Source organism: Sesamum indicum, linkage group LG2 (assembly GCF_000512975.1).
Source record: "Sesamum indicum cultivar Zhongzhi No. 13 linkage group LG2, S_indicum_v1.0, whole genome shotgun sequence".
NCBI classification, from domain to species: Eukaryota; Viridiplantae; Streptophyta; class Magnoliopsida; order Lamiales; family Pedaliaceae; genus Sesamum; species Sesamum indicum.
In genome coordinates this window covers 11,721,153-11,736,732 of record NC_026146.1, presented here as the reverse complement: position 1 = coordinate 11,736,732, position 15,580 = coordinate 11,721,153, and the positions used below count along the sequence as shown (strand labels likewise).

The 15,580-nt window shown below is 35.7% G+C and overlaps 2 protein-coding genes across 2 annotated transcripts; one reads left to right on the top strand and one right to left on the bottom strand.

Moving 5' to 3' along the window:
* LOC105155840 (vesicle-associated protein 1-4) lies at positions 1,006-5,471 on the top strand. The gene is made up of 11 exons (XM_011071813.2): positions 1,006-1,300; positions 1,460-1,530; positions 1,635-1,716; positions 1,906-2,018; positions 2,513-2,623; positions 3,085-3,130; positions 3,223-3,293; positions 3,457-3,532; positions 3,817-3,935; positions 4,135-4,304; positions 4,994-5,471. Exons 1-11 carry the CDS (start codon positions 1,249-1,251, stop codon positions 5,145-5,147), a joined length of 1,065 nt encoding a protein of 354 aa, XP_011070115.1. The 5' UTR covers positions 1,006-1,248; the 3' UTR covers positions 5,148-5,471.
* Positions 7,671-10,231, bottom strand: LOC105155933 (wall-associated receptor kinase 5-like). Its single transcript, XM_020698478.1, has 3 exons — positions 9,326-10,231; positions 9,110-9,235; positions 7,671-9,034 (listed from the first exon to the last, which is right to left on the bottom strand). Exons 1-3 carry the CDS (start codon positions 10,194-10,196, stop codon positions 7,872-7,874), a joined length of 2,160 nt encoding a protein of 719 aa, XP_020554137.1. The 5' UTR covers positions 10,197-10,231; the 3' UTR covers positions 7,671-7,871.

Genomic DNA, 15,580 nt, shown 5'->3' with positions numbered 1-15,580 from the left:
AAATCATTTTCATCTTATTAGATATAATAAAAGCTGAAAATAAAACCAAACTTCTTTTGTGTTGGTGTGTTTTGTGGAGATAGAGATAGAAAAATAAAGATAAATAAGTATAAGTTAGAGATAGTGTGTATGTTTAGATTTATTTTTAGAGATAATATAAAATAAGTATGGTATGTTTGATGTTGGTTAGTGGGAGACAAAAAGTACTGTTTATTGTTAAATCATATCTTTTTTATATATATTTATATATATATGTATGAATATATATATATATATAATTTATTTAGTTGTAAGTGCATTAAAATAAATAATATTTTCTAATTATATATGTACGAAAAAGAACAAATATAATTTATATAAATACACTTTTATAAATAATTAAATTCACTTCAATAACGGATTAAGGAATATTTTTGTTAGACGTTCTATTCGAGATGATAAATTTAAATATACTATTTAGATAATGTAATATTTGAATTAATCGCGTAGAATTGATATTATTTTTTATTTTTAAAATTTCTTAATTATTCCAATAATGTAGAAAAATATTACATACAAAATATTAAATTGTTAAAATGAAATATATTTATATTTAAAAATTAAGAAGCTATCTCATTTTAGGACCTATTTTTTGTTGGGCTTTTGAAAACACAAAACTGACTAAAACAAATAAAAACAACTCTAAAAACTACAAAACATTGTACCCAAACATACAAAGATATATTAACGTGATTTTTGTCCACAAATAATTTAATAATTGGAATATCAATTTTCAACAAATGGCCAAAAAAAAAAAAAAAACCCTTTAGGAAAAATAAATGTGGCAAAAAACCTATAACCAATCAAACTTCTGGTAGATTAGTTGGTAAAGATTTTGACTTTTTGGGTTGCATCCCACTAATGATCAGCTAGAGCCCAAAATTTCTTCTGAATTTAATAATTGGAATATCAGTTGATTTTCAACAAATTTCTAAGGTAAGAAGAAGACTCGTGTGTTGTCTGCATCTACTTCTGAGGCTGAAAGCAACCGTCGAAGTACTAAATTAATATGTACTGGTTTCAGTCAACTCATTCTTCCCTTTTGTAGTCATTTTTTATTCTTCTTCCATGATGTTGTTGCTTCTTCCTCAAATCTTGATTCCTCATAAACAAAACTCCCGGAGGAAAGTTTCCAGGAGGAGGAAGAAGAGAAAGTGGTTTTCTGGTTTGATTTGATTGAATTTACTGGAGTATTGGTTTGTGGAAAAAATGGGCACGGAGCAGTTGCTCGGTTTTGAACCTCCGGAGTTGAGTTTTCCATGTAAGGATTCATGTTCATTGCATTTGACTTTGTTTCCAGTTGTTCATTGTTTGATCAGTTTTGGGGATTGCTTTGCTATAGGAGTTGGTAATTTTTCTTTTTGAATTTGATTTATTGATGATTGGGTTTTTTTTTCTTTTCTTTCATGGGTTTGATCAGTTGAGCTGGACAAGCAACTATCATGTTCTATGCGGTTGTTGAATAAGACGGAAAATCATGTTGCTTTTAAGGTGAATTCTTGTTTTCTTTTTCTTGCGATTTCTCTGCTTCGTGTTCGTTATTTGGATGAAAATTTGTTATTTATTGCTGTATATGTATGGTTATCTGTATTCAGCTTTTGACCACTAATCCGAAAAAATATGGGGTTCGACCAAGAATTGGAATTCTTGCTCCGGGATCAGCTTGTGACATCACAGGTTCTGATTTTTCTTTTATTCTTTCCTTTCTTTCCTTCTTAATGGTATTGAGAGGGATTTTGTGGTTATAGACTAAGAAGCCATTGGCTTGAAAGTATTTCTTTGGTTTTACTGCATTAACTCAATAATAAAAGAAGCTTATTTTCGTGAAACAACTCGACTTTATTATGCTTTAGTGATTTTTTGTAGTGACTATGCGAGCTGTGAAGGAGGCTCCCCAAAATATGAGGTGCAAGGACAAGTTTATGATTCAAAGTGCAGTTGCAAGTCCTGATGCAACAAAGGAAGATGCTCTAAACATGGTACTTATGACTGGATTAAACTCGTTCTGATTTGAATAATGTTGTCCTTGTTTCTTGCATTTTTATTCACATTTAAATTTGCGAAGCGGGTTTCAGAATTTATTTCCCAATTGTTGTGATTTAAGCAATGTTAGCCTTGTGGATGCTCTAAACATCAACTGGGCTATATTTCCACGCTACTCTTCTAAAACATGCAAAAGTGGGAAAAGAAGCTGGCGGCACCCTTGTTTAACAAATTCTTGTATGCTACAAATGTCAGATAAATGATCACATATTTGAACATCTGAAACAATTTGTAATATAGCTTGGCTGAATGTCTGGAAACACCTTTCAACATTCTCCTCTGCGTTTTGATACTTTTGGTGCTTTTGAATGTCTAAAATCAACCAGAGATCATTGAGAACAAAGTTCTGTATGTTTAGTGAACTAAATCCAATGATACATGGTGCTTTATCATGATCTTATAAATTTGATTCTGACATGTTCCTTTGTAGTTTAATAGAGATGCTGGACATGTTTTTCAAGAGTCCAAACTACGAGTTGTTTACAGCAATCCAACCGTTGAGGCACCAGCAATGGAAAATCCAAATCCTAATGGTCCCGAGGTTGGTATTTTTGAAGATTTGTTTCCCATGCTCCATGGATTTCGTTCATGCAGGTCACTAACCCGTGTTTAGATCTCAATGTTTTACATGTTAAAATCCTGTTTTGTCATGGCCATTGATAGATACACATGGCAGCATTTACTTAAATTTAGTCTTGGACCTTCTTCCTCTTGGTTGAATCAGTTCTAGCGTCTTCCATGGTTTTAAGTGTTGTCTTTGTTCCAATTGTCAGGGTGGTCCTAGACAGAAAGATATGTCCTTTGAGTTTTAAAATATGCTTCTGTATTAGCATTATTTGGTGACGTGGCCTGAAAATTATGTATCTCCCTTGCTTATATCATTGGACTCTGGATGAACCTGCTCTTACTTTACAAGTCATCTATTCCTTCTCCAATAATATCTTTAGTTGTCTATCTCTCAATGCTGAGTTATCTACTTTGTTTTGCAACTGAAACACATAGATGAGGAAGCTTCTTGACATCCAACCTTCCAAACTCCAATTCCCCTGTAAGTAGATTGCGATTTCTTAATTATGTTATTTGTACTGTTATTTGTGGAAAAAAAGTCTGCCTCATTTAATTGCACCTTCATTGTAACAGTAAGTCTGAACAAAGAGCTCTCTTCGTCACTTCAGTTATCCAATGTGACTGATAACCATGTTGCTTTCAGGGTGAGCCTCTCCACTTCGGAGAAACCTTTAGTTAAAAGAACTTTTATCTACCATATGACCTCCATGAGGTCTTTCATTTCTTTTGCTTCTTTAGTTTAAGAAATTCTCCAGTTTATGCGTGCGTGGCATTCATGTGTATCTTTCACTTCATAATCATCTCCAGATCAGTGCGAGCCCGAAGTATCTTGTCCAACCTAAAGTTGGAATCATTTTGCCTCAGTCTACATGTGATATCACAGGTAGTTACTTCAGAACTTTTTGGTTTGATTTCCAATAATATATTTATTTATTTTCTATTTTGGGCGGCAAATCATAAACTGAAATTGGAATTTATCCTTCCTGTTCTACCATTTTGGAACATTATTCCTGGTTGATCCAGTACCTGAAACGTTAAGGTTTTTCCACTCCAGATCTAGATGTGTCGGTGTTTGCTGCCACTCAACTATTTTTCTTTTTATGATAAGCTGAAATAAAATGCTTACTTTTATGCATTTTTTGTCGAATGACTTTTTGGTCTTTGTAGTGAGAATGCAAGCACAAAACAAAGTTCTGTCTGAAATGCAATCTGAGGATAAGTTTCTGATTCAGAGTGTAACTCTATCTGCTGGCACAACCACGGAGGACAACATAGCGGATGCAGTGGTAATTGATTTTTGTTCTTTGATTAGAGCTCCTGTTCCCTTTTAGTGTTCCGACTGAATGTACAAAAAATTCGCAAAACTCATTTTGAAAGCGAGCAGATAGAAGTCGTTATGCATATGAGGTTTTCACATTATTAAGCGCATGAATGCTAACATATTGTGCGATATTTATTCTTTTCAATTTTACCCACTTTTGACAGTTTGATGGAGCAAGGTTTCCTATTGAAGAGCGTGAAATGCAAGTGGTTTACATCCCGAAGCAAGAAAACAAGAGTGCTGATGTTGCTGAATTAATCCTGAGGGGCATCGTTGTTAGTTTGCTAGGTCTAGTTTCCTGCTACCTCATGAAGCAGACACTATCACTGATCTGGTATTCAACTCTGCCTAAAACTACGCTTGGTTTACATATCATAACGGGTTTATTCTTGTTTTCATTGTTATATTGCATAGAGGTCTTAGTCTGTTTTCCTTTTATATATCAATGGGGTTTGCTCAACAATCATGTATCGTTCTAGGGACTTATATTTAATTATTCAAGACTATATGTATATATACATATTATTTCCTAATAAGTTCGTTTAGAATACTGCTGAATATTTGTCGGTTCACTTCGATTGTTACCTTGGAAGTGACACATGTTTGGTTCTTGAACCCAAAGACCTTTGGATGTGTATGGGCTATATTGGTTTAGTGTTCTCTGGTGTGCTTGCTTGTCAGAAATATCTCTTCTTGAGTTTCGACCGGATATGTGATATATCTCAAACATATTTCAATACTCTTGAAAAAATATGTAACGTTAATTATAATCATTATATTTTCTTTATAACGATATTAGTTGCACATCACATGAACTATTATCATAATACGTTTATTTCACATTCCGTTACATACTGAAAAGATAAATCTCATCTTAAGACTCATCTCGTCTCATTTTTTCGTCACCAAAATGCGATAAGGCGAAATGCTAAGCAATAACACGCTAGGTTCTCAATTCTGGCTGATCACCCCATATGACTTGAGCCTTTTGGGTTCTGACTTGGACTGAATTCTTGTTTACAGGAGTTTGGCAATGGTAGGAACGATGCTGATGTTCAAGATGATAAAGAAACTGGTGTCGGACTCCGTCGAAGATTGGATAGTAAAGACTCTTCTGTACATCTTTATGCATCTTCTCTTCGGACGCAAGGAGAACATACATCTGTCGCGGGGTTAACATTAATACAGTTGAATCACATTTATAACAACAATGAGGACACACAGGACAGCGGAAATGAAACACCGGTGTGTATATAGAGCTTTCCTCTTCTCAAACATGTAAATTAGAATACGAAGTCACATATCTCGAGGCGTGATGTAAATATATTTCTTGGGTGGGCTGTGTGTTTCTAGTCCTGTAGAACTAGTGTTCCTTGTTTCTGCAAAGGGGTCAGAAATGAGAACAAAAGTGTTCTTGGAGCTGTGTTTTGATGTCTGATGCGAACTCTGTAGAGAATGTATGTTTGATGTATGCTGCATGATACAAAGTTCATTAGTGGTACATCAGAGTACTGGTCTGCTACGCATTTGAAGATGCCTCGTTTCTTGTCAGTTGTTGGAGGATTGAAGAGAGTGTTTTGGCTAATTGCTAGAACTTCGAATCGAAGACAAATAGCTCTTTGTTATAGTTAGCCTGATCGGTAGTCTCACTTTTGTTCCTTTTCCTTGGATTTTAAGCCTACGTTTGGTTCAAATTTGGTAAAATTCTAAATTTATCCAAATTTTAGTAATTTTATGGGATATTATTAAAGTAAGTCTACTTCTTTTTTATATTAACATGTAGTTATTATTTAGCTTAGAAAATTTATCTTATAAATGTTAGCATTTAGGTCTACTTTTGGGTCAAATTTTGTGGATTTTTATATAGTCTAAGTTTTTGCAGTTTTACGTGGTTTTATTAAAGTAATTTTATATTCTTTTCATACTAAGATGTAGTTATTATTTAGTTTGGAAAATTTACCTTACAAAACCTAGGGTTTAGGCTTACTTTTGTTTCAAGTTTTTAAGAATTCTAAGATTGTCCAAATTTTAGTAGTTTTATACAGTTTTATTAAAGCAACTCTACTTTCCTTTCACACTAACATGTAATTATTTAGTTTAGAAAATATAGCTTACAAATATTCGGGTTTAGGCCTACTTTTGATTCAAGCTTTGTGGAATTTTGAGATAATTCAAATTTTAACATTTTTTACACGATTTTCTTAAAATAAGTTTATTTTTTTTCATACTAAAATGTAGTTATTATTTAGTATAGAAAATTTACCAAAAAAATGCTAAGATTTTCATTTAAGAAAATGATGTAATCCCCCACTTCTCTCTCTCTCTCTTTAAGCACCAAATCAGCAAAGGTGGTGCATTGAGCAAATTATTTTTTTATGAAAAAAAAATAGCAATTTAACTCTCGGAGCTTTTTTAAAATGATTCAATTTGTCCTCTGTCTAGGAAGGTAAATTGCTGTATTCTAAAAAATATAGGAGGGATAAATTGCTGTATTTTAAAAAATAGGGGATAAATTACTAATTTTTTTTATAGAGATTAATTTGCTCATTTACAATATCACAGAGAGATTGTACGCAATTTTTTCCTTTACAAATATTCATGCAATTAGATCCGAACACATCCCGTAGGTTACCAAGCTTGGTCATGTCGAGTATTATAATAGGAGCTAAAAAGACTTGCTTTGTAATTAATTCTAACTATACAAGAGAATTTCAAATTTGCTTCAAGATCAATGTACCAATCAAAGTCATGTCTTTCAAGGATATAACACTATAAGATCCTCATCAGTTTTCAATATTGTTGTATGTTCCAATTTTTTTTCGTGCCTAAAAATCAAAACATAATAAAATATGACAATGTAAAAATAGTGTCTAAAAAAAAAAAACAGGAATAATATATTTTATATTCCAAATTCTTCTTTCCTCGAAAATAAATATTTATGCACTTGATAGTTTTAAAGATAAAATCTTTAGTTGGAATCTATACGAACTTGAATTTAATTTTTTCTAACTTTAATTTCGAGGGTTGACTAGTATTTGTAATCGTAATTTCGACAGTACAATCTTGAACATAGAATTGAGGACTTGAAGAGGTGGCCACTTGAATTTCCTTTAAAGTTGAATTTGAATATTTATAATGTTAAATTGGTGAGCATCTTTCTACTAATAATTTGATATCCGCCTTAAATATTCTCGAACTTAATGATTCCATACGGATAATGAATTCAAATGGCCTTCTCTAACACCCTCCGATCTCTTTTGCATGTGCAAAATGAGCTTCAAAAATCTCTTTATATAGTATTTTAAGAATAAGAGTCACAGTGTACCTTCAAAACCTTTGATATTTTATACGTGTAATGTTTTTTTATTACAAGAAAGATAAATATCATGACTTGATTTGATCGGCATACATGTATATGTTCCATGTAGTGTAAGCTAATTAGCTTAATTCATTGGCTGCAAAGCATAATTTTATTACTTGAACACTTCGATCTGACATTAGTTAGCACTTAATTTGATGATGAAAAATATATTATAATATCAATTAGACTAACTCTTTATATTTAAGAGGAAAAAAATGCAATTTACCCCTTGTTATATTTGAAATAAACAAAAAACCCCGTTAAAAAAAATTATTAATCGAGGAGCAATTTGCTTCATTTTCCAAAACATATAACAAGTAGCAATTTGCTAAAGAAAATTTTCCACAGGAAATTTTTTCTTCATTCGACATGTCACATAGAGTAAATTGCATTTAACCCAAACCATTTTTAAATTGAAACTCTAAACAAAATGTATATATATATATATATATATAATTTGATAACTAATTTAATATTTTAGACTTTCACCATGTAATTTGGCATAAACTTTTACTTACCCGGTGATACTTCGTAGCAGGCCTAGAAGGAAATTGGAAGAAGATGATCTTCCTCTGCTTGAGGACCAATGCTAAAACTGTTGCAGTTCTCACTCACCGAACTGTATTCTCTCCATAAGCTCTCCTGATGTCCTGGAACCTCCTTTGTCTTTCTCAGTTGATCCAGTTCTGCTGCCACTTCTTTCATACTTGGTCTATTATGCGCTTTTATTTTCAAACATCTCTTAGCTAGCTTAGCCAGTGCAAGAATTTCCTCCTCCTTACCTTCAGAAACCACTACTTTATCCACAATGTGAAACAAACTATCGTCCTTAACTGCTGATCGGAAACGGAACGCCAATCCCTGATCATCTTCGACAGAGACAGCCTTTTGTCCTGTAAGGATTTCGGCAAGAACGACCCCAAATGCATAAACATCGCTCTTGTCATTTAGTTTTCCAGACCTGAAATACCCAGGGTCCAGATAACCAAATGTGCCTCCTACCAATGTTGTCAAGTGAGTTTTGTCAATGGGTACTGATCTTGAGAGTCCAAAGTCAGATACTACAGCCTTGTAATTTTCGTCTAATAATATGTTGCTCGACTTTACATCTCTGTGGAATATGGCTGTTGAAGCATAGGAGTGCATGTAAGCCAGCGCCCCAGCAACTTCAGCAGCAACCCGTAGCCGATTCTCCCAAGAAAACCTGCAGCTGTGAGGCTCATTATGAAGATGCTGCGACAGGGTGCCGTTAGATATGTATTCATATACGAGCAATGGAGCTTCAGTTTCTAAACAACAGCCCAATAACTTGACTATGTGCCTGTGGTTGATCTGTGACAGGATGGAAACCTCATTTACGAATTGCCGAACTTGTCGACTGTCATCGATTATGTTAGCCTTCTTTACGGCAACTATTCTTCCGTCTGATAACATTCCCTTGTAGACGGTGCCAAGTCCTCCTTTCCCTAGAACACGACTTCCGCTGAAGTTGTCTGTCGCCTTCTCCAGCTCCTCAATCTTGAAAAGTGTCAATTCAAGTAGTGCACTTCCCCAGGTTGAGAATATCCGCTGTTGCAGTAGTAGACCCCCATTTCTCCTGAAAAAATTCTGCTTCATTTTGCTTTCCTTTATTTGTTTAATCTTTCTCCAAGTCCAGATGCCAATGGCAACTAATATCAGAAAACCAACACCGAGGCCGGTTCCTGTTGTTGCAACGACTATTCAGTGATATTAGCCCAACTCCAAGAAACATTACAAGCTAGAAGGATCTAAATTACCTAATGGGATCAGCAGTTCAAGCGTACGTGTACGATTAGGCAAACAGAAGTAACTGCCATGTGTGTTAACACAATGAGTTTTCACGGGGCAGTTGTTATCTTCCCAATTGGAACACTCATCAACGTCTGCACGTAGAATTCGAATTAGCAAACATGTAATTGCTGATTGTTTGAATGTTGCGTGTGAGAAATAAATGAATTAGTGTTATATATTACCCAGGCAGCCTTGAGGGAGATAAGGGTTGCCTCGGTAGCCGATGTTGCATTTGCATCTGTATCCCTGAGCTGGATAATAGTCAATGCAATGAGTATTCTGGCCACACACGTATGCATCTATGCTTTCCCTTGCTTTATTGCAGCCTGTATTACCAACTGCCCATTCATGTATCATCGGGACAACATAGCTTTCATTACATGTAGAGAATTTCATGTTATTGAAACTAAGGAAATCCTTCTCCACAAAAGTAAAGAAACCACATTGATTTTCCCAGGCTTTTGTCATGTAATCCGTTCTCTGTACCCTTACAGACAAATTTCTTAGAGTTTCTTGGAAACTTATCTCGCAGCAAAACAGGCCGGAACAAGAAGAAAGCTGCGCAGGGACTGTGTCGTTGGGGTTGCAGAGAGACGAGCACGATCCCTGGACCTTGCTGGTGTCTTCATCAATAAGGTAGACTATAATATCACACCCCATCGCAACAAACTGATTCATGGCCTTGGATATACTGTAATGCTGCTGTAAAACCGGTCGGAAGAAAGAAACATAAGGCCCTCCTGATCCATTAAACGGAAGCGTTACACCACGGAAATTCTTGTGTCGCAGCGTGTGCATTGAGATATTGATGCTCTCTACCTCCCAGTCTAACAAAGCTAGAGAAGCAGAACCAGTTGACTCATTGCAAATGATTCTGAATGTTTCATCGAGGTAGCATCCCTTGCTCATGCCAAATGGATAAGGAACTTCTATATCACCACATTTCCTTTGGCAATCACCTGATGCTTCTGCTTTTATCTCTGCAGCTTGCAAGAGCGTTGAGGCGCTGCAGATGATCAGAAAAACAAGCAAGAAACGATGATCAGTTGCCATTTTCTTTGTTAGTTCCTAATCCATCTAAAGCTTGTTTCCATGATTGCACACATCTCTCCTTCAAGAGCACAACAGGGATGTGGAAATTTTGCTACAGCACAAAGCTGGATCTTGAGATTCAGATCTGACTCCGTCTATTGCTGATCACTTGAAGCCCGAAAAAAAGTCAGCTGCAATCAACTCCAAATTGCTCAATAGTATTGATATTTTATGGATTGTGCTTTGACAACACAGCAAAGAAAACATTTATCTAGATTACATAAAGTTCCACGAAAGAGGTTGCTTGTGAGAATAGTTTACTGCAATTTATATTTTTCAATGTGAGAATAATTTACTCAATATGACGAGCAACTGGGGATAGAAAGCTGCCTCCAAGTAGTGTTCTCTTTTTTTCTTTTTGGGGGTAATTGACCTTTCTCCTAAAGAATGATGAATGAAGCCAATGATGAATGAAGCCAATTTAGAGCTTGGTACTGGTGGAGGGGAATCCTTGAAAAGATGGGTTCCATGGGTCAAATAAAGGACAACTAAATACATAATCAAAACTTTTAAATGTCCAACAAACAAAATATCTCTTAGTAATTGACGTTTTAATATTACATAATCATTTCTGCTCTGTAACTTTTACTCCTATTTCAACCAGTTTATACTATAACACCATTGCAATAGAATAAGAGTTAATTGCATTTTACCATCATAACTATCGATTATTTATACTTTGGCATTTAAATTTTTTTTGGGAAAAAATACAGAGACTTCCCCTGTGATAATAAAAATGTTCAAAAACCCCCCTATGAAAATTAAAGTATTAATACCCCCCAATGATATAAAATAAAGTTAAAAAAATCCCCTCCGTACAAAAATTGGGCCACATGCGCTTTGACTGCGATTTTTCTATAAAAATACCTTTTTTTTGACATTTTTGCCTTTCTCTCACATTTAACATATAATATTATATATGTATTTAAGAATTAAATATTATTTTGTATAATAATTATTTAATTAAAATATTATATATTTCTATTAATAATAAAATATTCTTTTATATAATAATTACTTAATTATTTATATAAAAATATTATTTTAATTAATTAAAATTAATTTTATATATAATTAAAAAAAACAGCAGCGGCGGCGTCGTCGCCACTGCCGCTGCTGAAGAGGAGGTATAATTGTTATTTTTGAATTTTTTTTTTATAAATTATAATTATATGTATTATAAATGTATGTTAAAAATTATAAATTAAAATAATTATATATTAATAAGCCTAGTTGACCGATTGACTAGAAGGGTATTTTAGTCATTGTTTCCTAAATAATAAATTCAAATTGATCAGGGAGCGGTGTGATTATTTATTGGTAACATAGGGTGACTTTTGATATTAAAAATTTCATAAGGGGGTTTTTGATATTTTGTTATATCACAGGAGGTCAAAATGGATTTAACCCTTTTTTTTTGTGTCAACTCACTATCTTAATTTTACACAATTTTACACTTTGTCATGTATAACTGTTTTCAACAAAGCATATGTAATGTATAATAATTATGTGATGTGATATTTTTTATATATGCACAACACGTGATGTTTTTCCAGCAGAAAAATCAACAAAAAGACGATCATAAATGACAAAGTGCAAATTTCACAAAATTGAGATGGTAAGATGACACAAAAAAAATAAAAAATTGGAGTCTAAGAGGAAATCGAAGCTCAAAGCAAAGCTGAGAGAGAATTAAAGGTATAGCAAACAACAATTTACTATTTTCGCCTTGCCGCCACCGGCCAGCCGCCGAAATCTTTTCCGTCCACGCGCACCACATCCAAAATCACCGTCCAACGATCTCTCCAGCCATGCTGCGCATGCTTTGAATCTGGCCCCGACGGGCCGCCACTCGCCAGCCGAAGTTATGTATTCGCCGACATTTTCACCACCATCGTCTTTCTCAAATTCCAAACCCATCCCGACAAGACACCAGTCGCCGCACATACCGTTCGACTCCCCATCACGAGGCGAACAGATCCCCCCAATCAATTTTTGGGTTTCACCAACCACAGAAGGTGGGCTCTTACCTGAACGCCTCTTGTCGCAGACCACCGAGTCGAACGAGCCATCTCCCAACAATTTTCATTAAGGCCTTGCATAAATCACAAAAATTCGAAACATCCGAAACGCCGTCGATTGCGCACCCTTTTCTCCACCATCTGACGGACGTTGACTGTCGGAGAACAACCGATGTACTCGCCTTCCCATGGTGGACCAACCCCTCCAATAAGAAACCACCATTGGAGCCTCGACGCCTGTGGAGACCTTGGTCGCCAACTCAGTTGAGTCTCTTCTCGATACCTACTTGGACGAGTTAACTCATAATTTGCCCCTCGTTATGCAGAAACAGGTTGAGCAATAGAAACCACCATTCCTATGATAAAATCATTTGCTGAAGTTGTTTCCAATTCGGCAGGAAATTGGAGTCTCCGTCAACATCCCTTTGGTCTCAGAAAATTATTTTTGGCCAATCATAACCCCCAGCCACTCGGTATCAAGTTCGTTAGCCAAGGCCGCCCCACTCTTTCATCTGCAGATGCTGAGACGGAGGAGCTTGCGACGGCCCATTGATTTTCCCTTATCGGAAAATTCTCACATGGAGCACCCCCTTACAGCTAAATGGATCAACTTATTGCTAGATTGGGCCTTCAAGGCACGTTTACAGTGAGCATGATCAACTCCAAACACACCCTTATCTCTTTTCGTTTACAGGCGGAATGTTCAATAGCTAACCAGCGAGAAAAGAGGGACAAAGATCAACAGGAGAATGACAATCAAGTGGAACAAATTCAGAGCCATGGAAAGCAAGGGAATTTAAAGATGGACAATACAGGAACTCCAGCAAGATTATCTCCAGACTCTGAAACTTATCAAGGAGCTTCCATACAGGGATGGACCTGTCACACTACTTTGATGCCTCAAGGAGAAAAATGCACATCAACATGGAGAACTACAACTTGGATGATCCCTTAATTGTAGAATTATTAGATAGGGATTGTGATGCTGAAAACCATGAACTAAGTTCCAGAAGCAAGCTAAAAGCCAGAGGAAAAGCTAAGAAGACCCCAAAAAGTGGTAACAAGGGCTGCATTTCAACAAAGGCACTAGGAACTAGAATCCCATTAAGAGGAGAATGTAGCAACGAAAAACAAAAAAATAAGTTCCTTTGTGAGATGGATATCATTGAGATTCAAGCTACCGAGGAAACTAGTGAAAGTGAGGCTCAGAACATTAAAGAAAGTAGTGACACAGAGGAGGCAGTCACACCAATCTACAACAGATTTCAAAGCCTGGATGACAACGACTCACTTCTGGAGCTTGATATTGAGCTCCAGCCACATGTACAAGCAGGAGACCAAGAGATCCATCAAAATGTCAATGACACAACACTGGAATCTTACCTTCAGGAACTCATTTTGGAAGACTCAACTATATCTAAAAAATTAAAGAGAAACAATTCTATGGAAGTTAACTCTATCAAAACAGGCAAAGTTGGAGGTAAAGGAAAAAAGAACAAAGGTAACAGTGTTACTAAGACCCTCCCTAAAAGGTACACAAGGTCTGTTTTCTCTTCCTCTCTATAATTTTACATGACCAAAATTATAATTTGGAATGTTCGAGGTATTGGTAAGATAGATAAACAGAAAAGTCTCTTTGACATGCTTTTAACTCATAGACCTCATATTTTGGTTTTGCTGGAACCTTTTATTCAAGTTGAAGATGTTTCTTTCGTTCACAGGTTTGGCTTTCATTATGTTTTCTCTAATATTTCTAACAAAATCTGGTGTCTTGCTCAGTTTGGTTTTGATGTTAAGGTGGTATAGAATTCTAATCAACTCCTTCATGTGAAAATATGTTCTATACTTCTTCAAAAGGATATTCTTTGTAGTTTTGTATATGTCAAATGTTATAGGAATCGCAGGAGAGCCTTATGGGAGGAGCTTAGAATGTTGTCCTCAACAAAGTACCTTGATTGTTGGAGGAGATTTCAACACTATGCTACATACAAATGAAAACCAAGGAAACAGTATCAATAGCTTGGGCTCTATTGAGGACTTTAATGACATGGTCTTAGATAGTGGATTAATTGATCCAGGATTTGAAGGGGAACCTTTCACATGGACTAACAAAAGGGTTTGGAGGTGCTTAGATAGAGTCTTATATTGTCAAGAATAGGCTGAATTATTCAATTCCACTAGAGTTTCACATCTTTCCAGAAGATTGTCATATCACCACCCACTGTTAATTACTGCCACTAGAACAGAGGACAAAGTTCCTTCCTCTTTCAAATTTCAGCATATGTGGATTATGCACCACAACTTCTAAGACATGGTTAAACAATCCTGGGATACCCCAATCCAGGGATATGGTATGCACAAGTTGCAATAGAAGCTATATAGGCTTAAGGATCACCTGAAGCAGTGGAATAAGGATAATTTTGGCAATATCTTCTCTCTAGTGGACAAGCCAAGGCTTCTACTAATGAAGCAAAGAAGCAATTTGATAGGCTGCCATCCAAAAGCAATTTGATCAACTTAACAAACAAAATGCTGCTTTGGTCCATGCTCTTAACCTTGAATCTGAATTTTGGAGGCAGAAAAGCAACTGCAAATGGTTTGAAGCGGGAGAAAGGAACACCGAATTCTTTCACTCCTCTGTTAAGAAGAAAATGTTGAAATCTAGAATCTCCAAAGTGATGAATAATCAAATTGAAATAACCGACTCTACTCAAATTAAGGAATCTGTAGTTCACTTCTTTGAAAGTCTCTTATGTGATATCTCTACTACCTCACTACCTCATGATTTCCCATTCCAATTTTCTCAAATTCATCAAGATGTCCTCCTTAATCTCTGCCAACCACGCTCCCAAGAAGATATTAAATAAATTCTCTTTTCTATTAATAAAGACAGTGTAGCTAGGCTGATGGATTCTCTTCAGCATCTTTCAAGCTTGTTGGAATACTATCGCAGAGGATGTCACTGTAGCTGTCATGGATTTCTTTAGGGGCACCCCTATGCCCAGAAGCTTCACTGCCACATCTATCATTCTCATCCCTAAAAATGACTCACCCCAATCCTGGTCCGAGTTTAGACCTATCTTCCTCTGCAATATTACTAATAAGATCTTGCCCAAGCTTCTTTACACTAAAATCTCCCAAGCTCTACCTGGCCTTATTTCCCCATCCCAGACTGGTTTTGTGCCTGGTAGGCTCATTGCTGACAATATCCTTCTGGCCCAAGAAATGACACATCATCTCGACATGAGACATAGCAAAGGGAATCTTATCTTAAAATAGGATATGTCCAAGGCTTATGACAGGGTGAACTAGAAATTTCTCTAT

What these genes read in the sequence shown, in the direction of transcription:
- LOC105155840 (XM_011071813.2), top strand. Translation starts at nt 1,249, where the DNA reads ATGGGCACGGAGCAGTTGCTCGGTTTTGAACCTCCGGAGTTGAGTTTT. An exon ending in CAAATCCTAATGGTCCCGAG is followed by an intron (nt 2,624 to 3,084) that starts GTTGGTATTTTT and finishes TGAAACACATAG; the next exon opens with ATGAGGAAGCTTCTTGACAT. An exon ending in CAGACACTATCACTGATCTG is followed by an intron (nt 4,305 to 4,993) that starts GTATTCAACTCT and finishes TCTTGTTTACAG; the next exon opens with GAGTTTGGCAATGGTAGGAA.
- LOC105155933 (XM_020698478.1), bottom strand. Translation starts at nt 10,196, where the DNA reads ATGGCAACTGATCATCGTTTCTTGCTTGTTTTTCTGATCATCTGCAGC. An exon ending in TCTCCCTCAAGGCTGCCTGG is followed by an intron (nt 9,236 to 9,325) that starts GTAATATATAAC and finishes TTCTACGTGCAG; the next exon opens with ACGTTGATGAGTGTTCCAAT. An exon ending in TGAACTGCTGATCCCATTAG is followed by an intron (nt 9,035 to 9,109) that starts GTAATTTAGATC and finishes TTGCAACAACAG; the next exon opens with GAACCGGCCTCGGTGTTGGT.